This window comes from Panthera leo, chromosome A1 (genome assembly GCF_018350215.1).
Source record: "Panthera leo isolate Ple1 chromosome A1, P.leo_Ple1_pat1.1, whole genome shotgun sequence".
Lineage (NCBI taxonomy): Eukaryota > Metazoa > Chordata > Mammalia > Carnivora > Felidae > Panthera > Panthera leo.
The window spans coordinates 108777562-108804213 of record NC_056679.1 but is presented as its reverse complement, the minus strand read 5'-3'; the positions used below and the strand labels follow the sequence as shown (position 1 = coordinate 108804213).

Below are 26652 nucleotides of genomic sequence, written 5' to 3'. Positions count from 1 at the left end.
CAGAGACATAAAGAAGGAAACAGAGAAAGACATGTAATTCACAGGAGAAAAGAGGATTCCAGGTGGAGGGAATAGCTGAAGCAAGGCTCTGAGCCAAGAAGGCCTGGGCTCCTGGAATGGAGTGTGGGAGAAGGAAAAAGAAGATGAAATGAGAGAAAAAGCCATATCATATAAGGCATGGTAGCTGAATGTAAGTGGATTGGAAAGCCTTTGAAAGGGTTAGAAGGGTAACATGATACAGCTTAGGTTTTAAAAGAATCACCCTGGCTACTGTGTTGTGAATAGATTATGAAGAGACAATTATAGTTATAGTGAGATATAGTTAGGAGACTATTGTCCTAATCTAGGCAAGAGATATTGGACCAGAGTGTTAAGAGTATAGGTAAGAACTAGCTTTTGGAACCAAATCCAAAGGATTTTGGATATATTTTGAAAGCAGAACTAACAGGGTGGTCTGTTATTCATTGATGGAATGAATGGTGGAGTATGAAAGTAGTCAAGGCTGACTCCGCACTTTTGGCTTAAGCAACTAGAAGATGGGAGAGACTGAGGAGAAACATTACTGAGCAAAGATCAAGACCTTGGTTTGTGGCATGTAGACTGAGGGTAAGGCGTGTGTGAGAGCGACAGTATCTAAATTCAAGGAGGTGGTCACAGTCTGGGGGTGGTGTCATTTCTAAAATAGAAAAGGACATTAATTTTTAAGAAGTATTATCTTTCCTGTTACTTGAGATTCTTACCTCAAGAATCCTAGGAAACAAGATTGCCATTCTGTTTTGCATAAATGAGGGAACCAAGAATCAGGACAGGTTAAGTAACTTTTCCAAGGCCAGTAGCAAAACTGGCCTTTAAACTCAGGTCTTTCTGATTCTAAACATTCTACCTTGTCCTCCATATGTATTGTCTCACACTGAAAAGTATATAAATGTATTACCTTTTATTAAACTATTTGTTCATATAGATATGGTAACATTTTCTTAACCAGTTGTGTTCTTTCTACAGATATTTTATAGTATACAAATGTTATTATTGTAGGGACGCCTGGGTGGCTCAGTCATTTGAGCGTCCCGACTTCGGCTCAGGTCATGATCTCACAGCTTGTGAGTTCGAGCCCTGCGTCGGGCTCTGTGCTGACAGCTCAGAGCCTAGAACCTGCTTCGGATTCTGTGTCTCCCTCTCTCTCTGCCCCTAACCCACACGCATTCTGTCTCTGTCTCTCTCAAAAATAAACATTAAAAAAAATTTTAATGTTATTATTGTAAAGATTATTTGAGGATTCTCTACAGTTACTGAAAAATTGAGACTAATCATTAATTTGTTCCTATTATAGAGTGATGACATTAACCGACCAAAATATTTCTCAGAGACCAAAGAGTACTTTCCATTCAGAATCAGGTAATAAACAGTGAAACTAATCATTTTCATAATTCTGTATTTCTTTATTTTTGTGATAATGCAGTATATTTTTAGAAAATTGGTAGCCCAGGAAACTGAGTGCTTTTTAGCTTGGTTATATTTTTAAAAATGAAGATATGTGAAGTTAGAAAGATATGTGTGTCTTTAACTATCACTAAAATACCCATTATTAATTCATTTCATAAACATTTACTGAGTATATACTCTGTATTAGGTGTTGCTATATATACCAGTAAAGAGTAGTATTAAATCCTTGCCTCCTAAGTTTCAGTCATGGGAGAGGAAGATAATCAGTAAACATTTATATTGCAATTATGTGTGATGATTGAAAATAAAAGGATAAACACAGTGTCTTGCATTATAGGCACTCTATAATTTAGTCTATTATTGGAATAAACTTAGACATTTCCAACCTTATTAATTCATGCTGTATCTCAGTTTTCCATTTTTATTTCCTGAATCAAGTTTTACAGCATTTATTTGTGGGTAAACAAAGAATTGCTGGTTTTACTCTTAATAGGCAAGTTTGTATGAACTAAAAGAAAAAAATAGTTTTTTGCATCATTTTCACTTTGAGAAATACTGCTACTGAGTATTTGCTAAATGTCAAGTATTATGTTAGGATTTCTGGGTATAAAAATGATGAAAATAGTTGCTCTTTTAAGGGAAATTAATCAAGTGATAAAAACTAAACTTGTAAAAGCACCCATCTTTCAAAGGAGTAGCATCTACTACGCTGGAGGGTGAGCATTAGAAGAGGAATTTTTGTATAAATCTAAGAGTAAGGGAGCTTGTGAACAAGAGAAGAGAGGTTATCAAAGTGAAAGTAGTAAGGGTTCCAAAAGCAATCATGATTTTACTTAGGTCTTGCCCAATAAAAAGTTTTCTTTGGCTGTGGAAAATACTATTTATAAAGCCTGATAGTGAGTCAGAACAGTGATTCTGGAATTATGTATGCTTTTGTATTCTTACTTTTATGTGGTTGATTAACTTGCAATTTAAAATTAAATGACATCTTACTCAAGAATTATTTTTTACTTCCTTAATTCAACAAATCCAACTGTGTTCCTATGGCACGTTCTTTACTAAGTGTTAGAAACTTGTCTAGTCATAGAGACAAACATAAACAGGTAACTACTTCCCAGGTAACTCCTGCACAGTCTCCTCTGCAATCTAATCTGCCACTATTAGCCATTAAATGTGGAGGTTCTTCAAGGCCAGTTCCTAGATTTTAATCTTTTTAAAATGTACCCCTAATATGTACAGGTGTTCTATAAATAGCAGGGTCTCCAAGTTTTCTCTCAATCTAGACTTTCTTCTGAGAATAAGACCCTTATATGTAGCTGCCTTCTGGACATTTCCCCTTGGATGTTTCAGAGATAACTTATCACACCATTCATTAATTCCATTCATTCAACAAATATTCTTTAATCACCTACATTGTGACACAAAGTTTCTTAGTTGCTGGGGAACATGACAGAGTCCTTGCCCTAACAGAGCTGCTATAGTGGAGGAAGAAAGATAATAAACAGATAAACAAATGAATATATATCAATATTAGAATAAAAATAAAGCAGGGCAAAAACAGGGTATGAGTAGGGATGCTATTTTATGATTTTTTTTTAATTTTATTTATTTATTTTGAGAGAGAGTGTGTGAGCAGGGGAGAGGCAGAGAGAGAAGGAGAGAGAGAATCCCAAGCAGGCTCCATCCTATCAGTGCACATCCAGACATGGGGCTTGATCCCATGAACCACAAGATCATGACCTGAGCCAAGATCAAGAGTTGGACCCTCAACCACCTGAGCCACCCAGGTGCCCCAAGGGATACTATTTTATTGTATTTTTAAATTTTATTTAATTTTTTAATTTTTTTATATAATTTATTGTCAAGTTAGCTAACATACAGTGTATATGGTGTGCTCTTGGCTTTGGGAGTAGATTCCTGTGACTCATCACTTACATAAAACACCTAGTGCTTACCCCGTTAAGTGCCCTCCTCACTGCCCATCACTCATTTTCCCCACCCCCACCCCCTTCCACCCTCAGTTTGTTCTCTGTATTTAAAAGTCTCTAGGATAAGCATCTCTGAGGAGATGATATTTGTACAAAGCTTGAATGTGGGTCATGTGAAAATCTGTGATAGAGTATGCTGGCAAAGGGAACAACAAGAGAAAAGGTCCTAAGATGGGAATGAGCGCAGCATGTTTGAAGAAGAGAAAAGAGGTTAGTATGACCAGAGCAAAATGAGTTTAAAAAAAATGAATGACTGCAGTTGTGTTGAGGGCTAGTCAAGTGGTATAATGTGGAGTCTCCTATGCCATCGTAAGGAGTAAGAATTCTATTCTAAATGTGCTGAGAAGTGGGATGATGTGATTGGATACATATTTTTTTATAATTTTTAAATGTTTTTATTTATTTTTGAGAGACAGAGAGAGACAGAGCATGAGTGGGGGAGGGGCAGAGAAAGAGGGAGACACAGAATGTGAAGCAGGCTCCAGGTTCTGAGCTGTCAGCACAGAGCCCAACATAGAGCTTGAACTCAAGAACTGCGAGATCATGACCTGAGCTGAAGTCAGACACTTAACTGACTGAGCCACCCAGGCGCCCCTTGGATACATATTTTAGAATAATCACTCTGGCTGCTATGTGGAGATAGACTAAGAAGGCAAAGAGACCCTGTTAAACTATTGTAGTGGTCAGGTAATGGTATGAGACTAACGTGGTAGCAGTGGTCTGATTTGGAATATATATATATATATATATATATATATATATATATATATATATATATATACCTTTAGTGTTTTATTATTTTTGAGAGAGAGAGAGACACACACATTATGAATAGGGAGGAGCAGAGAGAGAGGTAGACACAAAATTCAACGCAGGCTCCAGGCTCTGAGCTGGTAGCACAGAGCCCAATGTAGGGCTCGAACTCATGGACTGTGAGATCATGACCTGACCGAAGTTGGATGCTTAACCAACTGAGCCACCCAGGTGCCCCCGGAATATATTTCAGAGCACTAGGATTTTCTGATTAATCTGTATGTTGGGTAAGAGAAAAATAAATGTCAAGGAAGAGTCTAAAATTATTGGTTTAAGCAAGTGGATGAATGATGGTATCATTTCTTGAGAAAGCACTGGAGGACAGAGCAAGTTGGGAGGATGATTAAGAGAATTTGGTTTCCTTTTGGGATGAGCACTGGGTGTTGTATGGAAACCAATTTGACAATAAATTTCATATTAAAAAAAAGAGAGAGAATTTGGTTTCAACATTGAATTTTATCTCTCTACTCCTGTACCTAATGTTTCATGAAATGATGCAGACAAAAACATGTATGTGTTGTGTAATTCCATATATATGAAGTTCAAGAACAGGCAAGACTATTTTGGATAGTAGAAGTAAGAATAGTGGTAATCTTTGGAAAGGGGGTGCTGAATGGGAAGGAACATATAGGAAACTTTTGACGTGTTGGAATATTTTATACCTTGATTTGGGTGGTGATTATATGGGTGAATACATACATATTTAAGATTTGTGCCTACTATTGTGTACGTAGAGTTCTTCAATAAAATATTAAAACATTAAGAGACTTATTAGCCTTCAAGTAGAGATGTAATGAGAGCAGTTTGTGATACAGGAGTCTGGAGTTTAGGGCAGAGACTGGAGCTATAAATAAATATCTGGAGTCAAGAATATAAATGTTTTAAAGCCATAGGATCAGATGAGATCACCTAGGAAGTGGCATAGAAAACAAACATGCAAAAAGAATGTAAATGAAACACTTCAGCATTTAGAAGTAGCTGTAACAAAAGTTACCAAGAGAATAAATAAAGCAGGAATTGAGGACTGAGAATCGTCACAACCAAGACCTAACTTGGTCTTCCACTAGTGTCTTCCATCTATCAAGTGTAGCTTAGCAGACTGGAAACATCGGGATCATTCTTGACACCTTCCTCTTTGTTACTTCTTAGACTTAATCTATTACCAAACCTTGGTACCAATTTTATCTGTTACAGAATTCTGAAACCTACTACTTCCCTCTACTTGAGGAGATGAAGATGAGTGAAGTGGTTAGTCTCAATGGTTGCCAGATTTAGCAAGTAAAGATGCAGAATGGTCAGTTAATTTTGAATTCAGATAAATAATTTTTAATATAATTATGTCACAAATATTGTATATGCTTGTACTATTACATGGCATATACTTATACTAAAAAATTACTTGCTCATCTGAAATTCAAATTTAAATGGGTATCCTATTTGTATCTAGAAACCTAATTAGCCTCTGCAACGAGGCTGGGAATGTATATGTATTATAGGCAGGCATCACAAAAATCAGGATTTTATATGCTAAGTTAAAAAGCTTGAGTTTTAACTGGAATGAAGTGGAAAGCCTTGGGGAAGTTTTAAGCAGATGATATTAGACTTGTATTTTAGGTATGTAACGTGGGTAGTGGAGTACAGAGGGGCAAAATTGAAAAACTACTGAAATAATCCGAAGGGAAATCTCTTGTTGCCTTAAAGCAAGGTATTAGTGTTAAGAACAAAGAAAAGCCAAATTTGCATATTAAGTACATATGCTAGGTAACTTTGGCAGAAAGCAGACAGTCAAAAGATTTTTGTTGCTTTTTGGATTGAGTCTGGAGAGTGAAAAAAAAGAGAAGAGTCAGGACTGAGTAGGAGCCATGAAAGGGACCAGAGGGAAAATGTTCATGCTTGTTGTACTGATGTCCAATAAGGTAGGGCAGGAAAGGTTTCTGCTCATATTTGTGGGACCTGAAATTAGATTGCTGTGGGTTTGGGAGTAAACAGGAGGAGAGGAAGTTATGTTAGTAATGTGGACATGCCTGTGGATAAGAGGAGAGAGGGAATATAGCATGAAGGGGTATTGGGTACAGATAAAGTTTTTGTTAAGATCAAAGAGTACTGACTATCTTTTAAATGTTGATAGAAAAGTTGCAGTAGAGAAGTTTCAAGAGAGCCTGAAAATACAGGAATATGGAAATGAAAGGATAATTAATGAAGAATTTTAATCACACACACCTTTCTCTATTAATTGAAAAGTAAATATTTTACATAGAGCTTATTTACTCCTATGAAACCTGGGACTCTTATCTATAGCAAGTCAGATTATTCAACATATATTAAGTTTTTCTTCTGAAACTATTACAGAGATGCAGTCATTGAAATCAGGGTTTTGTTTTTCAAATTTGAGTTCTATTTTCTATACTTATAGTTAAGGAGAGGTTAAATAATTAAAATATTGAAGTATCTTTTTCTTTACAGATAATGCAGCTTGTGAAGTTTTACTTGCTGAGAAAACTTACCCTTCAGCACCTGAAAAAACAAAGAAAAAAGCAAGTATTAAAGCAGAATAACTACATAAACCATAACTTTAATTAATATAGAGCATATTCTTTTTTTTTTCTCAATATATGAAATTTATTGTCAAATTGGTTTCCATACAATACCCAGTGCTCATCCCAGAGCATATTCTTAACTAACAGTTTTATAGGAATTATTTTTCAGTTATTTAAGTCAATAATTTCAAATATTTTTTGAATTTAGTAGTTAATATTATTGTTACTTGAATATATACTCTATATAGGTTTAGTGAAAGAGAATTGAAATTTACAGATTTTCCAGATTCCTTTTGGATAAGTGGATGTCTATTAAACATTCATTTAAGGTGAAAATAAGACATTTGCTGTATGTCCACAGCAGTGTTTTCTGCTGAGGAATATTTGTGAATTAGTACTTTAGTCCTAGAGTCTAGAGATCTTTGGGGAGGAAATTAAATTTTGTTTTGTATGTAATAGAGCTACTATTTGAGTGAGTATTCAATGCTAAGCATTATTCTAAGCACTTTTTTTATAAATTGTATCTTTTCCTTATAGCATTCCTATCACCTAAGTTTTTGTTTTGTTTTGTTTTGTTTCCACCCATTTTATAGCTGAGAAAAATGAGATCTAGATATTAATTAGTATGTTTGAAGAGTTTGTGGCAGGTCTTTCTGGATCTAATCCTGTATTCTTTACACTACACTTTACTGTCATTGTATACATTGGGGAGAAAATTGCAAAAGGGCAAGACTGTCAGTAGGAAGACTCCATAGGATGAAGTTGCAGATATTTTAGGTGCAAGATTGTGGTGGCTTTGGGGCGCGTAGGTGGCTCAGTCAGTTAAGCGTCCAATTTGGGCTCAGGTCATGATCTCGTGATTTGTGAATTCAAGCCCTACATCAGGCTGTCTGCTGTCAGTGCAGAGCCCACTTCGGATCCTCTGTCTCCCTCTCCCTCTGTCCCTCCCCTGCACGCAATCTCTCAAAAGTAAACATTAAAAAAAAAAAAAAAGATTGTGGTGCCTTTGACTAGGGTTTTTTGTAGGAGAGATGGAAAAATAAGCATGGATTCAAGATAATTATGCCTATAGAGTTCAAGAATCGGATATAGAGGGTAAAAGAATGAGAGGTGTCAAAAAAGACATCTAAGTTTCTGTATTAACCAGCTTTGGTGGATAAAGGTGCTATTTACTGTGATAGGAAAGGCAGGAAGTTTGAGGGCACCTGAAAATGAAAATGTTGGAAGGACCATTGGCTACAACTCTGCAGGTTAGGACAGAAAAGAAGTGTACAGTGTTTTAAATTCATAGAAATAGATGAAAGCATGTTAGAAAGAATGAGTATCTATCAAGTGAGGAAGAGACAAGAGTCCAGGATCATTCCTTGGAAAGCTTTATGGTCAGGTACAAAAGTAAGAATGGACAGAGAAAAGGAGGGAAATAAACAGAATATGGTATCATAGAAGACAAGAGAGGAGAGCATTTACTCCTAAAAGAGGGAGTGGTTAACAATGCTGAATGTTGCTTGGAATCCCAGTGTTATAAAGAACTTTATAAAATTGGAGGACTTCAAATTTCTGGTCTAGCACGTAAGGAACTTAGAAGTCACCTCTCTGTCCTAACAAGTAAAAAGCTGAACAAAGTGAAAAATCAACAACTCTTTTTAGGCATGTCAGAAAAATAAGGTCATAGGCTAAAGTGCTGCAGTAAAACTTGGAAAGACAGGTCAGTGGATATAGACAATCATGACTTACTGGAACAGAAATGTGTGAACGGAAACCTCCCTGAGAACCAGTGCTGGAATGGGAACCAGTGCTAGTGTGATTGGTGAGTTGCTGGAGGCTCACTGAGGACAACACTGAGAGTTAAAAACTCAAGAGGAACACAGTCATCAGGGGGCCTCAATACTTTTATGAGCTTTACTTCTAGGAGGGACCTCTACCAGGTCCTCACAGTAAATATCAAAGAAAAATCCCCTCATGCTTTTAGTAGTGAGAAGGGAAAAAGAACCATTTGGAAATACACTAGAATATTCTGTTCTTTTTTGTTCTTTTTTAATGTTTTTTAAAATTTTTTTATTTATTTTGAGAGAAATATAAAGCAGGGGAGAGGGGGAGAGAGAGAGAGAGAGAGAGAGAGAGAGAATGAATCTCAAGCAGGCTCCATGCTCAGCATGGAGCCCAACATGGAACCTGATCCCACAAACCTTGAGATCATGTCCTGAACCAAAATCAAGAGTTGTTTGCTTAACCAACTGAGCCACCCAGGTGCCCCTGGAGTATTTTGTTCTTAACAAAGCCTTCCATCAGAAGAAAATATTTTACCAGAGCTTAATTTGCTGGTATTTTAGCAGAGGCTATCCTACCTGGGGGAAGGGAAGTACCCAACTCCAGCCAGCTCTGCTTTTTCAAATGAGGAAAGAAAAATACTCCAATTCTAGCTTCCTCTAACTTCCACATGGGGGAATGGAAATACCCAACTACAGGGGAGCCTGGGTAGTTCATCTGGTTAAGGGTCCTACTTTTGATTTCAGCTCAGGTCATGATCTCACAGTTTGTGAGTTCAAGCCCCGCATGGGACTCTGCACTGACAGTGCGGATCCTGCTTGGGATTCTCTCTCTCCCTCTCTCTCTGCTCCTCCCCAACACGTGTGCACCCTTGCTCTCTCTCTCTCTCAAAATGAATAAATAAACTTAAAAAAAGAACAGGAAATACACAACTACACCTCTCTCTAGCTGTGCTGTCCCACCTAAGGAGGTGTGAGAACCAAGAAACACTGGTGAATTTTACCACCAGAAGCACAGGCTAAACAATAAACAAAAAAGATGTCATCCCAGGCCTATGACTGCTTCCCCTCCCCCCACATCTTACCACTACATTACTATAGGCCTATTTGCCACAGTTCCTGTTAACAAGTACATCTTGTCTACCTTTTAGCAAAAAATTACAAGGCATATTAAAAGGCAAAAAAAAGTTTGAGAGACTGAATAAACATCAGAATCAGAGTCAGATGTGGCAGTAGTATTAGAATTATCAGACCAGAATTTTTAAATAACTATGATTAATATGCTAAGGACATTATAGGAAAAAGTAGACAACATGCAAGAACAGATGAATAATATAAACACAAAGATAGATGTTCTAAGAAAGATCAAAAAAGAAATGCTAGAGATTAAAAATACTATAGCAAGAATAAAGAATGCCTTTGATGGACTCATTAGTAGACTGGACACAACTTAGGAAAGAATACCTAAGTTTGAGGATATGACCGAAGAAACTTCCAAAACTGAAAAGCAAAGAGAAAAAAGAGAAAAAAAACAAAAAAACAAAACAAAAACCAGACTATTCAATAACTGTGAAACAACTGCAAAAGTTGTGACATACACATAATTGGAATTCCAGAAAGAAAAGAAACAGAAAAAGGAACAAAAGCAACATTTGCAGCAATAATGAGTCAGAATTTCCCAAAATTATTGTCAGATACCAAATCATAGATTCAGGAAGTTCACAGAATACCACACAGGATAAATGCTCCCAAAACTACATCTAGATTTATTATATTCAAACATCAGAAAATCAAAGAGAAAGAAAAAAATTTTTAAAGAAGCCAGAGGGAGAAAAACACCTTACTTATAGAAGAGCAAAGGTAAGCATTACAGACCTCTCCTTAGAAATTATTAAGAAATAAAAGACTGAAGTGAAATATTTGCTGAGAGAAAAAAAACAACCAAGCTAGAATTCTATACCTTGTGAAATTCTCCTTCAAAAATGAAGGACAATTAAAGATTTTCTCAGACAAACAAAAATTTATAATTTGTTGCCAGTAGGCCTTCCTTTTAAGAAATATTAAGGGAAGTTCTTCAAGGAGAAGGAAAATAATATGCCAGTATAAGTTTATCTATCCTAATAAATGTAACACTGTGTTGCAGTACGTTAAATAAGGGAGATTGTGCATGAGTATGGTCAAGGGGTATATGGGAACTCTATGCATTTTGCTCAATTCTTCTGTGAACCTCAAACTTCTCTAAAAAATTTGTTAGTTTTTTAAAAGTCAGTTGCATTCACAATCAAGAAGGAAACCAATGACTCTAGCATGAATAATTTTAGTGGACTGGTGACAGACAAGCCAGATTAGAATAGATTGAAGAGTTATAGAAAAGAAGGAAATATAACATATAAAAAGAAGTAAATTGGGACACCAAAAACATAAAACATATGTGGAGGTGGGGAGTAGAATATTTTTGTGCAGTTGAAGTTGATTTGTTATCATCTTAAAATAGACTATTACAAGTATTTTGAAAGCCCTATGGTAATCCCAAAGCCAAAATCTTTAAGAGACTCACAAATGATAAAGAGAAAAGAATCAAGGCATACCACTATAAAAATCATCCATTCATAAAGAGGGGCACCTGAGTGGCCCAGTCCGTTGAGCATCCGACTTCAGCTCAGGTCATGATCTCACAGTTCATGAGTTCGAAACCCGCGTCGGGCTTTGTGCTGACAGCTCAGAGCCTGGAGCCTGCTTCAGAATCTGTGTCTCCCTCTCTCTGTCTGCCCCTCCCCTACCTGCAGTCTGTCTCTCTCTCAAAAATAAATAAAACATTTAAAAAATTTTTAAAAAGATCTTTCGTTCATAAAAAAGACAGCAAGAGAGGAAGAAGGGAACAAAGGAACTGTAGAACAATCAGAAAGTAATTAAAAAATGATAGTGCTTACTATCAGTAAGTTCTTACCTATCAAAAATTACTTTAAATGATTAAAATTCTTCATTTAAAAGACACAAAGTGGGGGAATAAAAAATAGCGCAACTACATGCTGCCTACAAGAGACTCACTTAAGCTTTAAAGACAATTAAGCTGAAAGTGAAAGAATGGAAAAAATTATTCCATGGAAATGGAAACTAGAAGAGAACAGGAGTATACTCCTGATGATAAAAGGTATACTTTTATCAGACTAAATAGATTTTAAGTTAAAGCTGTAATAACAGACAATGTTATTACATAATGATAAAGGGGTCAATTCATCAAGAGGATATAACAAGTTAAATATATACAGACGCAATACTGAAGCACTTAATTATATTACATAATCATTAACAGGTCTCAAGGCAGAAATACACAACAATGCAATAATAGTAGAATACTTCGATACCCTATTATTCAACAATGAATAGATGATCCAGAGAGAAAATCATGGAGGAAATAATGGATTTGGACAACACTTTAGACCAAATGGACCTAACAGACATATACAAAACATTTTATTTAACAACAATAGAGTCCACATTCTTCTCAGTGCACATGGAACATGCTCTAGGATAGATTACATGTTGTGGCACAAAACAAGTCTTACCAAATTTAAAAAGATTGAAATTATATCAACTATCTTTTCTGAACACATTGGCATGACACTAAAAATTTGTAACAGAAGGAAAGGGGGGAGGGTGTCTGGGTGGCTCTGTCAGTTAAGCTACCGACTCTTGGTTTTGACTCAGCTCATGATCTCATGGGTTTGAGCCCCATGTCTGAACTATCAGAGCCTGCTTGGGATTCTGTCTCTCTGCCCTTCAGCCACTCATGCTCCTTCTCTCTTTCTCTCAAAGACACTTAAAAAAAGGGAAAGGGAGAACATTCACGTATATGTGAAAATTAACACATTTGTGAGCAACTAATGAGTCAAAGAAGAAATCAAAAGAGATACCAAAAATATCTTGAGACAAATGAAAATGGAAACACAACATACCAAAACTTAAGGGATGCTGCAAAAGTAACCCAAGAGAGAACATTATAGTGATAAATACTGTCCTTAAGAAAAAATTAAGGTCTCAAATAAGCAACATAACCTTATACTGCAAGGAACTAGAAAAAGAACAAAGTCCAAAGTTAGCAGAAGGAAAGAAATAAAAATTAAAGAAGAAATAAATGAAATAGAGATTAGAAAGACAATAGGAATCATTAACAAAACTAAGAGTTAGTTGTATTAAAAGATGAACAATTGAAAAACTTTTGTCCAGTTTAAGAAAGAAAGAGGGGTGCCTGGGTGGCTCAGTCATTTAAATGCTCAACGCTTGATTTTGACTCAGGTCCTAAACAGTTTGTGAGTTCAAGCCCTGTGTGGGGCTCTGCACGGCAGTGTGGAACCTGCTTGGGATTCTCTCTCTGATCTCTCCCTCTACCTCTCTCTCTCTATCTCTCTCTCTCTCAAAATAAATAAATAAACTTTAAAAAAGAAAGAAAGATTACTCCAATTAATAAAATTATAATGAAAGAGGAGACATTACAGTTCATACCACAGAAATACAAAGGAACATAACAGTACCATGAGTAATTATACATAAACAAATTAGATAAATATATGGATAAATTCCTAGAAACAGATAGAAACTTACCTAGACTGAAAAATTAAGTAATAAAAAATCTGAACAGACAAAAAGCAAGGAGACTGAATCAGTAATAAAAAATCTCTGGCAATTGAGACACCAGATGACTTCACTGGTGAATTCTACCAAATGTATAATTTAAAAAAAAAATTATTTTAGAGAGAGAGCATGAGCTGTGGAAGAGGGGCAGACAGAGAAAGAGAGAAAATCTTTTTTTTTTTTTACTATGAAATTTATTGTCAAATTAGTTTCCATACAACACTCAGTGCTCATCCCAACAGGTGCCCTCCTCAATGCCTATCACCCACTTTCCCCTCCATCCCACCCCCCCATCAACCCTCAGTTTATTTTCAGTTTTTAAGGGTCTCTTATGGTTTGGCTCCCTCCCTCTCTAACTTTTTTTCCCTTCCCCTCCCCCATGGTCTTCTGTTAAGTTTCTCAGGATCCACATAGGAGTGAAAACATATGGTATCTGTCTTTCTCTGTATGACTGATTTCACTTAGCATAACACTCTCCAGTTCCATCCATGTTGCTACAAAAGGCCATAGTTCATTCTTTCTCATTGCCATGTAGTATTCCATTGTGTTTATAAACCACAACTTCTTTATCCATTCGTCAGTTGATGGACATTTAGGCTCTTTCCATAATTTGGCTATTGTTGAAAGTGCTGCTATAAACATTGGGGTACAAGTGCCCCTATGCATCAGCACTCCTGTATCCCTTGGGTAAATTCTTAGCAGTGCTATTGCTGGGTCATAGGGTAGATCTATTTTTAATTTTTTGAGGAACCTCCACAGTTTTCCAGAGCAGCTGCACCAGTTTGCATTCTCACCAACAGTGCAAGAGGGTTCCTGTTTCTCCACATCCTCTCCAGCATCTATAGTCTCCTGATTTGTTCATTTTAGCCACTCTGACTGGCATGACGTGGTATCTGAGTGTGGTTTTGATTTGTATTTCCCTGATGAGGAGTGACATTAGCATCTTTTCATGTACCTCTTGGCCATCTGGATGTCTTCTTTACAGAATTGTCTGTTCATGTTTTCTGCCCATTTCTTCACTGGATTATTTGTTTTTCAGGTGTGGAATTTGGTGAGTTCTTTATAGATTTTGGATACTAGCCCTTTGTCTGATATGTCATTTGCAAATATCTTCCCATTCTGTTGGTTGCGTTTAGTTTTGTTGATTGTTTCTGTTGCAGTGCAGAAGCTTTTTATCTTCATGAGGTCCTCATAGTTCATTTTTGTTTTTAATTCCCTTGCCTTTGGGGATGTGTCAAGTAAGAAATTGCTGCGGTTGAGGTCAGAGAGGTTTTTTCCTGCTTTCTCCTCTAGGGTTTTGATGGTATCCTGTCTTACATTCAGGTCCTTTATCCATTTTGAGTTTATTTTTGTGAGTGGTATAAGAAAGTGGTCTAGTTTCATTCTTCTGCATGTTGCTGTCCAGTTCTCCCAGCACCATTTGTTAAAGAGACTGTCTTTTGTCCATTGGATATTCTTTCCTGCTTTGTCAAAGATTAGTTGGCCATACTTTTGTGGGTCCAATTCTGGAGTCTCTATTCGATTCCACTGATCTATGTGTCTGTTTTTGTGCCAATACCATGCTGTCTTGATGATTACAGCTTTGTAGTAGAGGCTAAAGTCTGAGATTGTGATGCCTCCTGCTTTGGTCTTCTTCAATATTACTTTGGCTATTCGGGGTCTTTTGTGGTTCCATACAAATTTTAGGATTGCTTGTTCTAGCTTCAAGAAGAATGCTGGTGCAATTTTGATTGGGATTGCATTGAATGTGTAGATAGCTTTGGGAGTATTGACATTTTAACAATATTTATTCTTCCAATCCATGAGCACGGAATGTTTTTCCATTTCTTTATATCTTCTTCAATTTCATTCATCAGCTTTCTATAGTTTTCAGCATACAGATCTTTTGCATCTTTGGTTAGGTTTATTTCTAGGTTATTTTATGATTCTTGGTGCCATTGTGAATGGGATCAGTTTCTTTATTACTCTTTCTGTTGCTTCATTATTAGTATGTAAGAATGCACCTGATTTCTGTACATTGATTTTGTATCCTGCAATTTCGCTGAATTCATGTGTCAGTTCTCATAGACTTTTGGTGGAGTCTTTTGGGTTTTCCATGTATAATATCATGTCATCTGCAAAAAGTGAAAGCTTGACTTCATCTTGGCCAATTTTGATGCCTTTGATTTCCTTTTGTTGTCTGATTGCTGATGCTAGAACTTCCAACACTATGTTAAACAACAGCGGTGAGAGTGGACATCCCTGTCGTGTTCCTGATCTCAGGCGGAAAGCTCTCGGTTTTTCCCCATTGAGGATGATATTATCTGTGGGCTTTTCATAAGTGGCTTTTATGATGTGTAAGTATGTTCCTTCTATCTTGACTTTCTTGAGGGTTTTTATTAAGGAAGGGTGCTGAATTTTGTCAAATGCTTTTTCTGCATCGATTGACAGGATCATATGGTTCTTATCTTTTCTTTTATTAATGCGATGTATCACATTGATTGATTTGCGAATGTTGAACCAGCCCTGCACCCCAGGAATGAATCCCAATATATCATGGTGATTAATTCTTATATGCTGTTGAATTCGATTTGCTAGTGTCTTGTTGAGAATTTTTGCATCCATATTCATCGGGGATATTGGCCTGTAGTTCTCTTTTTTTGTGGGGTTTCTGTCTGGTTTGGGAATCAAAGTAATGCTGGCTTCATAGAATGAGTCTGGAAGTTTTCCTTCCCTTTCTATTTTTTGGAACAGCTTGAGAAGGATAGGTATTATCTCTGCTCTAAATGTCTGGTAGACTTCCCCAGGGAAGCCATCTGGTCCCGGACTCTTATTTGTTGGGAGACTTTTGATAACTGATTCAATTTATTTGCTGGTTATGGGTCTGCTCAAGTTTTCTATTTCTTCCTGTTTGAGTTTTGGAAGTGTGTGGGTGCTTAGGAATTTGTCCATTTCTTCCAGGTTGTCCAGTTTGTTGGAATATAATTTTTCCTAGTATTCCCTGATAATTGCTTGTATTTCTGAGGGACTGGTTGTAATAATTCCATTTTCATTCATGATTTTATCTATTTGGGTCCTCTCCCTTTTCTTTTTGAGAAGCCTGGCTAGAAGTTTATCAATTTTGTTTATTTTGTCAAAAAACCTACTCTTGGTTTCATTGATCTGCTCTACAGTTTTTTTAGATTCTATATTGTTTATTTCTGCCCTGATCTTTATTATCTCTCTTCTTCTGCTGGGTTTGGGGTTCTTTGCTGTTCTGCTTCTATTTCCTTTAGGTGTGCTGTTATATTTTGTATTTGGGATTTTTTCTTGTTTCTTGAGATAGGCCTGGATTGCGATGTATTTTCCTCTCAGGACTGCCTTCGCTGCATCCCAAAGTGTTTGGATTATTGTATTTTCATTTTCATTTGTTACCATATATTTTTAAATTTCTTCTCTAATTTCCTGGTTGACCCCTTCATTCTTTAGTAGGGTGTTCTTTAACCTCCATGCTTTTGGAGGTTTTCCAGACTTTTTCTTGGTTGATTTAAAGTTTCATAGCCTTGTGGTCTGAAAGAGTGCATGGTATGATCTCAATTCTTTTATACTTATGAAGGGCTATTTTGTGACCCAGTATGTGATCTCTCTTAGAAAATCTTCCATGTACACTCGAGAAGAAATTATATTCTGTTGCTTTGGGATGCAGAGTTCTAAATATATCTGTCAAGTCCATCTGATCCAATGTATCATTCAGGGCCCTTGTTTCTTTATTGATTCTGTGTCTAGATGATCTATCCATTGCTCTAAGTGAGGTATTAAAGTCCCCTGCAATTACTACATTCTTATCAATAAGGTTGCTTTATGTTTGTGATTAATTGTTTTATATATTTGGGGGCTTCCGTATTTGGTGCATAGACATTTATAATTGTTAGCTCTTCCTGATAGATAGACCCTGTAATTATTATATAATGGCCTTCTTCATCTCTTGTTACAGCCTTTAATTTAAAGTCTAGTTTGTCTGATATAAGTATGGCTACTCCAGCTTTCTTTTGACTTCCAGTAGCATGATAGATACTTCTCCATCCCCTTACTTTCAATCTGAAGTTATCTTTGTGTCTAAAATGAGTCTCTTGTAGATAGCAAATAGATGGGTCTTGTTTTTTTATCCATTCTGATACCCTATGTCTTTTGGTTGGCGCATTTAGTCTATTTACATTCAGTGTTATTATGAAAGATAGGGGTTTCGTGTCATTATGATGTCTGTAGGTTTCATGCTTGTACTGATATCTCTGGCACTTTGTCTCACAGGATCCCCCTTAGGATCTCTTGTAGGGCTGGTTTAGTGGTGGTAAATTCCTTTAGTTTTTGTTTGTTTAGGAAGACCTTTATGTCTCCTTCCTTCTATTCTAAATGACAGACTTGCTGGATAAAGGAGTGTTGGCTGCATATTTTTTTCCTGTTCATCACATTGAAGATGTCCTGCCATTCCTTTCTGGCAGCATGTTTACTCCTAGCTGTTTTGAGAATTTTCTCTTTATCCTTGTATTTTGCCAGTTTCACTATGATATGTTGTGCAGAAGATCAATTCAAGTTACATCTGAAGGGAGTTCTGTGTGCCTCTTGGATTTCAATGCCTTTTTCCTTCCCCAGATCAGGGAAGTTCTCAGCTATAATTTGTTCAAGTATACCTTCAGCCCCTTTCTCTCTCTCCTTCTGGAATTCCTATGATATGGATATTGTTCCATTTGATTGCATCACTTAGTTATCTAATTCTCCCCTCATACTCCTGGATTTTTTTATCTCTCTTTTTCTCAGCTTCCTCTTTTTCCATAATTTTATCTTCTAATTCACCTATTCTCTCCTCTGCCTCTTCAATCCGTGCTATGGCTGCCTCCATTTTATTTTGCAGCTCATTTATAGCATTTTTTAGCTCCCCATGACTATTTCTTAGTCCCTTGATCTCTGTAGCAATAGATTCTCTGCTGTCCTCTATGCTGTTTTCAAACCCAGCAATTAATTTTATGACTACTATTCTAAATTCTTGTTCTGTTATATTGCTTAAATCGTTTTTGATCAATTCATTAGCTGTCGCTACTTCCTGGAGTTTCTTTTGAGGAGAATTATTCCATTTCATCATTTTGGGTAGTCCCTGTGGTAACTCCAAACTGCAGGACACTTCCCCTGTGCTGTTAGCAGTAACTTGTGTCAGGGCCACAGTCAGACCTGATGTCTGCCCCCAGCCCACCACTGGGGCCACAGTCAGACTGGTGTGTACCTCATCTTCCCCTCTCCCAGGGGCAGGACTCACTGTGGAGTGGTGTGGCCCTGTCTGGGCTACTTGCATACTGCCAGGCTTGTGGTGCTGCTTTGATGGGATCTGGTCAAGGGCGTATTAGCCAGGTGGTTCTGCAAGGTGCACAGGGGCGGGAGGGGCAGGCTTAGCTAGCTTTGCCTTCGGTGGTCCCTTGTGGGAGGGGCCCCACAGCACCAGGAGGGAAGCAGGCCTGTCGGAGGGATGGATCCACAGAAGCACAGCGGTGGGCGTTTGCACGGTGGCAAGCAAGTTCAGTGACGGGAATTGGCTCCCTTTGGATAGAGAGAGAGAGAGAGAGAGAGAGAGTCTTAAGCAGGTTCCACATTCAGCACAGAGCCTGATGTGGGGTTCAGTCTCACAACCCTGGGATCATGACCTGAGCTGAAATCGAGAGTTGGACGCTCAACCAACTGAGACACTCAGGTGCCTCATCTAATGTTTAAATGTTTAAAGAAGAATTAATATCAGTCCTTCTCAAACTTTTCTAAAAACTGAAGAGGAAGGAACACTTCCAAACTCATTTTACAAGGACAGCTTTTATTGTGATACCAACTCCAGGAAAGGACACTAAAGGAAAAGAAAATTACGGGCCAATATTCCTGATGAACGTAGATAACAATCCTCAACAAAACACTAGCAAACCAAATTCAAGAGCGAATTGAAAACATCATATTTCACAATCAAATAGGATTTATCCCTGGTATGAAAGTATAGTTCAACATAAGAGAATCAGTTAATGAGATACACCACATTAACAGAATGAAGGATAGAAAGCATATCATTTCAATAGATGCAGAAAAGCGGACAAAATTCAACATCCTTTCATAATAAAAACTTTCAACAAATTAGGTATAGAAGGAACATACCTCAACATAATAAAGGCTACATATGACAAGCCCATAGCTTATATCATACTCAGTGATGAAAAGTTAAAAGTTTTTCCTCTAAGATCAGGAATAAGAAAAGATGTTCACTCTTGCCACTTCTATTCAGTATAGTACTGCACATTTTAGCCAGAGCAGTTTGATAAGAAAAAGAAGTAAAAATCATGCATATAGGAAAGGAAGAAGGGAAATTATCTCTTTGTGGATGGCATGATATTATATATTTAAAACCCTAAAGACTCTACCAAAAAACTGTCAGAACTAATGGATAAATTCTGTAAAGTTGCAGAATACAAAATCAACATACAACAATTTGTTATGTTCTTATACACTAGCATTAAACTATTTGAAACAGAAATCAGAAAGCAATCCTGTGAGATAAGAGGAAATATATATTTTGGTCTTCATCCCCATTTCCTGGCACACAGCTCCTAAGTGCTTGTAATTTCCTAAGTGTTAAGAACACCAGGAGCGTCTCTTGTTTTAATATTTTTTTTGACCCCATCCCTGACACAAGGCTCCTAAAACCCTTGTAAATCCCTAAGTTATAAGAATACTAGAGGATCTTCTGTTCATGAGACAACTCTGGGTGGACTCCTTTGTGGCTCCTAGATGGACCTGGTCATCAGGAAGGCCACGCCATAATTAAAAGCTTGAAATTTTCAACCCAGTCACTCCCTTCTCCAAAGAGGGGAAAGGAGCTGGAATGAAGTTAGTAATTGATTATGCCTACATGAGGAACCCTCCATAAAAATTCTAATAGAAGGAGATTTGAAGAGCTTCTAGGTTGGTGAGTTCTTATGTTTGGGACCCTCCCAGACCTCACTCTATATTAGTATATATCCTTTAATAAATTAGTAAATGTAAGTGTTTCCCTGGGTTATGTGATTTGCCCTAGCAAATTAATTGAACCTGAGGATAGGGTGATGGGGGCTTCCAATTTGTTGCCAAATTGTATAGAACTTGAGGATAACCTGGGGACCTACTCCTTGTGATTGGCATCTGGATTAGTATGGGAGCAGTCTTGTGGGACTAAGACTTTAACCTGTGGGATCTGATATTATCTCCAGGTAAACAGTGTTAGAATCGAGTTGAATTGTAGGACATCTAGCTGGTGTTGCAGAGAAATTTTGTTGTGGGGAAAACTCCCAACACATGTAGTGACCAGAAGTATCAGAAGTGTGAGTGTTTTGAATGAGTAGTAAAGGAGACTCACAAGAGAAATACTCAGTGGAGGAAAGAACTGTGTTTTTTCTTTAAAAATCCCATTTAGAATCTCATCAAAAACAATAAAATACTTAGAGATAAATTTAACCAAAGGGGTAAAAGACCTGTACACTATAAACTCTAAGGCACTGATGAAAGAAATCGAAGAGGACACAAAGAAATGGGAAGATATTGCATGTTTTTAGATTGGAAGAATTAATATTGTGAAAATGTCCATCTACCCAAAGCAATCTACACAGCCAATGCTGTCCTTTCAAAATTCCAATCACATTTTTTCTCAGAAACAGAAAAACTCTCCTCAAATTTGTGTGGAACCATATAAGACCCCCAAGTAGCCAAAGCAATCTTGAGAAAGAAGAACAAAACTGGAGATATCACATTTCTTGATTTCAGTATATATTACAAATCTGTAGAATGGAAATAGTACAGCACTGGCACATATACCAGTGGAACAGAATAGAGAGCCCAGAAATAAACCCACATATATACAGCCAACTTATTTTTGACAAGGGTGCCAAGAACACAAACTGGGGAAAGGATAATCTCTTCAATAAATGGTAATGGGAAAATTGGATATCCACATGCAGAAGAATGAGACGGGACCCCTATCTTATACCACTCACAAAAATTAACTCAAAATGGATTAAGGATGTAAATATAAAACCTGAAAATATAAAACTCCTAGAAGAAAACGTAGGGAAAAACGTCCTTGACATTGGTCTTGGCAATGATTTCTTTGATAAGACACGAAAGGAGCATGCAAGAAAAACTAAAGTGAGACAACATCAAACTAAAGAGCTTCTATACAGCAAAGGAATTAATAAATTTATAATAAATAAACTTATTTTTTAATAAAACAATTAATTGGAAAAGCAACCCAAAGAATGAGAGAAAATATTTACAAATCATATATCTTATAAGGGGTTAATATTCAAAATAGTTAAAGATCCTATACAATTCAGTAACAAAAAAGCAAATACATAATCCAATTAAAAAACGTGCAAAATACCGGAATAGATATTCTCCCAAAGAAGATGTAAAAGTTGTCAAAACGTACATGAAAAAGTGCTCAATATCGCTAATAATCTGAGAAATGGAAATGCAAACCACAATGAGATATCACCTCATATCTGGTAGGATGGCTATTAGCAGAAAGATAAGAGCAAATTTTGGCAAAGATGTGCAAAAAATACTTAACAGCTTAAATACTGTTAGTGGGAATGTAAACTGGTACAAGTATTGTGGAGAACCATATGGTGGCTCCTCATAAAATTAAAAATAAAACTACTGTTACTATTAAAAATAGAACTATATCCTATAGTGTTACTTCTGGGTATAGATCCAAAGGAAAAGGAAATGCAATCAGTATCTCAGGGAGATATCTGCACTCCCATGTTCACTGCAGTATTATTCTCAATAGCCAAGATATGGAAACAGCCTAAATGTCCTTCAATAGATGAATGGGTAAAGAAAGTGATATAGATATAGATATAGATATAGATATAGATATAGATATAGATATAGATATATAGATACAGATAATGGAATATTATTTGGTTATAAAAAAAGAAGAAAATCTTGCCATTTACAATCTTGCCATATATGAACCTGAAGGGCATTATGCTAAATGAAATAAACTAGAGGAAGACAAATACTGCATGGTATCACTTATATGTGGAATCCTAAAAAACAAGCAAAACCCAAAAATACCCAAAAAACAAAACAAAGAATAGAAACAAAGAATAGAAAATACAATGGTAGTTGCCAGAGGCTAGGAGTCTAGGGAAATGGGGAGATGTATGTCTAAAGGTACAAACTTTCAGTCATAATGAGAGTAAGTTCTGAAGATCTGATGTATGGCATAATGATGATCATAATACACCGTTACATACTTGTAAGTTACTGAGAGTAGATTCTAAACTTTCTCACACACACACAAAATTAATATGTCAGATGGTGGATATATTAATTATCTTGATCTTGGTTATCATTCAACAGTGTATATGTATATACTGTTACTTGTACACTTCACATATATACAATTATATTTGTCAATTTTTCCTCAATAAAGGTGGAAAAAAAGAAAAAAGAAGTGAGGAAGTAATGATTACATATAGAGCTTGACTCTGAAGGGGAATTAAGAAAAAGCACAGTAATTAGAAGGAGAGGCAGGGTCAGAGGAAACATGTTTTGTTTTGTTTTTACTCCATTAGCAGATGTACTGCTAATGGGAACAGAGTTTCTTTTAGGAGGGACAAAAATGTTCTAAAATTAGGCTACAGTGGTTGTACAACCCTGTGAACATACTAAAAAACATTGATTTTACTCTTAAAGTGAATGAGTTTTATGGTATGTGAATTATATCTCAATAAAGCTGTTTTTAAAAACCCCAACAAACTTCGTATACAACTAGGGGAAGAGAGAAGTCTTTGAAAAGATGAGGAAAGATGGGATCCAGAATACAAGTGGAGGAACTGGCCTTTGAAAGAGTAGAGAGGGGTGGCTGGGTGGCTTAGTTGGTTAAGTGTCTGACTTCGGCTCAGGTCATGACCTCACAGCTTATGGGTTCGAGCCCTGCGTTGGGCTCTGTGCTGACAGCTCAGAGCCTGGAGCTGCTTCAGATTCTGTATCTCCCTCTCTCTCTGCCCCTCCCCCGCTCACACTCTTTCTCTCTCTCTCTCAAAAATAAATAAATGTGAAAAAAAATTTAAAATAAGAGTAGAGATATTACCATTGTGGTATATTTGTAAAAATAGTGGTAGCAGCATGGGCTTTGTGCTTAGAAGGATCCCACATTTCATTTAATGCTCTCTTGCCTTGACATGTTTAATAGTTTTTTAAACAAGGAACCCCCACATTTTTAGTTTGCACCAGGCCCCCAAAATTGAGTCCTTAATGGTCATGTCCGTTTGATTACCTCTGTTGTTGTGGGGAAGTGTGAGGTAAGGCTGTCAGCTGAGAATGGGAGAAGGAAGGAGACCAGAGGTTTCAGGAAAATGGGAAGAGAGTGACATAATCATAAGAAGCTAGAGAAATGCAGAAGAGTTGCCAGTCTGTGGCTACTCCTTTTGAGTTTGTGGTGACTTTGATATGCCAGATTGTATGGTTTTCCCAGCACTCAGCTGCAGTGGAGGTACAGAAGATATTGATATCAGGAGTCATCTAGGGCTGGGGGTTTGTCAGATATCTGTGATAGAAGAAGGGATCACACGTAATTACAAGGATAGATGTTGGTAGATGAGGAAGGAATAAGACAGGAGAAGGGTAGTGTATCAAGATAGAATGGTAGGATCAGTAAATTGGAAATTTCAATGGAGGGGAGTTGATTTCATGAACATAATTGAACATAGGTTGGAAGGATATAAGAAGCTATTCAAATTGGTGATTCTGTAATTTCTGTTGATGATAAGAGCTATGTTTGATCACAGAATGACTAAAATACCATGAAGCGAAAAAGTTATTGAAAATGCAAAGGTCAACCACTGAAAATTGCAGGAGGGTTAGTTAGTTAGATGAGTTATCAACTTGCGTGATGAAATTGCTGAGAATGGTGACAGGAGTGAGAGAAAAAGCTGTTTGCTTCATACACATGAGAGTAGCAAGTCAGTAGATGCCAGTAAATACCTTGCTGTTTGCTCCATACCATTGTTCTTTCCTTTGATTGAAATGAACTTTATAGCTCCTTCCTTCCTTCCCCTACCTCTCTCTACCATTGTGTTTATCCCCTCAGCCCCAACTCAAAACTACTGTCATTCTTCAGGACTCAACTCAAATTTCACCTCCTCAGTTATGTTGAATATATGTAAACTGGGAATACTGTATTGGACAAGTCACACAAGACAAGCAGTCACTGAGCAATATGCAATTTTCAATGGAGGGATTAATTGGTAAAGGAACATGCTTTCTTGTAGTTGCAGCTTCCTGATGTCTTAGAGAGTACTTTTGATTTCTTAAATGAAGATGACTGCATAATAAATACATTTATATAAATACATTTGATGTTTTCTCTAAAATTTAGTTAGAACTACCGACAGGTAGATAAATCTCATTATTATCTGTTTTCATGGAACACTGTTTAAGAGAGGTTACCTTAAATGTAGTAGGGAAATTTTTTGAATTGTGTGTATTTCTTTTTTTTATTAATGCTTATTTATTTTTGAGAGAGAGAAAGAGTGTGAGCGAGGGAGGGGCAGAGACAGAGGGAGACCAAAATCTGAAGCAGGCTCCAGCTGTCAGCATAGAGACCATTGTGGGGCTCGAATTCATGGATCTTGAGATCATGACCTGAGCTGAAGTTAGATGCTTAACTGAGCCACGCAGGCACCCCGAGTTGCGTGTATTTCAAACTGTTTTGTCTTTCAATAGATTTTATTTTTAAATATGTAGAAAACTTTACTTTTTTTTTTTTTTACAAGACCTTTATCTTTAAGTTGAAAACTCTTTTTCAAGTTGAGGAAATAAGAATAGAATTATATATATAATATTTATATGATTGATAAATATACCCTATTTAATTGTAATAATTATTACATTAATATTACAGTAAAATAAGACATCTGAGAAGTGCTGCAAATAATTTTACAGTGTATTTCATGATTATGGAATGTATTTCATGATGGAGTATATTTCGTGATTATGAATTTATTTCAGCCTGAAAAAGATCCTGAACATACAGATAAAAATTTTCAAGCAAAGTTAAGTTCTCGTCATCTAAAAATCAAGGTTCCATCATCTCACCAGAGATCTGTTATTGAAACCAGTGCAGGTGGACCAGTTACCAACGTTCTTTTGCCTCAGTCCATGGAATCTGCATCGGTAAGCACTGGTCTTCTTTTAACTAATTCTTTAAAAGCCTATATCCAGAAAATGTACTTATTGGAAAGATTTAGATATACATAGATTTGTTAACAAATCTAGGAAAAAATGCAGAGAGCTTTATATTTATAGCTGTATATAGGCAGGTTTTTTTTAGTGGATTGATAGTTAACAATTATGTCTCTTGGGACCATGGGGAAGTATATATTCAGAAAGAGTTAAGAGTTCATTCAAGTGGTATGCTGGAGGGGATAACAGCTGAGAAAGGAATATAGGGAGAAAGCAGTATTGGGCAGGAATAGTCTCAGCCCTCATTGCAAGTGTGCCAGAAGCTTTCCCCATAAGGAGGTCTGGAGCAAAGGTTATCTATTACAGGAGTCTTACATTGGGCTTCTATGCTCAAACGTTGGCTGGGGGTTGCCTGAGAAGATGATGGCCTCAACCTGAAAGCTGAAGCAGATTCCAGAGAAGTTGGGAGGGTTGTGGGGGGGAGGACTGGGGCGCTGTCAGGTAACTGCACTCTTTGCACTGGAACAGCAGGTTCTCACTTCACGGAGGTCTGAACAGAACACCTCCGTGGCAGCCACAATAATAAATTCTAGCTATCATTGAATATCTCCTACTCTGTAGGCACTGTAGGTTCTCTTTACATGTATTATTCGTAACCTTTGCACAGCAATCCCTAGGGGTAGAATAATCCCCATCATTCCCTTTCCCAGATGAAGAAAGATTAAATAGCTAATGAATTCAAGAGCTGACAGTGTACCAGCTAAATATACATAAAATTTTTGATAAAAATTTTCCTAATAAACAATCCCATCTTTGTCTTGAACAAACAGCTATTTTATGAGATTTTAAGCCAGAAAGGAAAGGAAGAGTGAAAGAAAAAAAAAAAAAGAGAGAAAATAAAAAAAAAAAAGAAACCTAACACAAATTTGCCTATGATGTTCAAGTTCCAACTCTGAGTTTGTGTTCCAGAGTTGGCTGCATATAATAAACACCTATTCAAAGAGATTTATCAGAGGCACTAATTGTTTCATGGAATCCAACAGTTGAAAAGACAGCTGATTGCTAGAAATAAAGTTTTCTGTCTTCTTTTTGAATATTTCTGTCACTCTCTTTCGCAGCTGCCTGTTTGTCTTCGCCTTCCCTGGTTTTTGTCTCTCAGTCTCAAGCTCTGTCTCTCTTCATCCTATCTCTGTCTTGATCTCTCTCCATCTGTTCTTCTCTGTCTCTAATTCTGTTTCTCTGTTAGTTTCTTTCTGTTCATAGTTG

General features: G+C 36.8%; 1 protein-coding gene across 5 annotated transcripts in view; it reads left to right on the top strand.

Moving 5' to 3' along the window:
• The window catches only part of MEIKIN (meiotic kinetochore factor), a 79281-nt gene that overhangs the window by 23812 nt on the left and 28817 nt on the right, over positions 1-26652 (top strand). For all 5 annotated transcript variants that reach the window (XR_006193775.1, XM_042905794.1, XM_042905814.1 and 2 more), the window contains exons 8-10: positions 1331-1395; positions 6708-6778; positions 25213-25377. Coding sequence is in view for 4 of the 5 variants with exons in the window: in XM_042905794.1 (XP_042761728.1) it covers positions 1331-1395; positions 6708-6778; positions 25213-25377 (301 nt within the window). In the remaining variant the exon portion in view is untranslated. The remainder of the gene's footprint in view (positions 1-1330; positions 1396-6707; positions 6779-25212; positions 25378-26652) is intronic.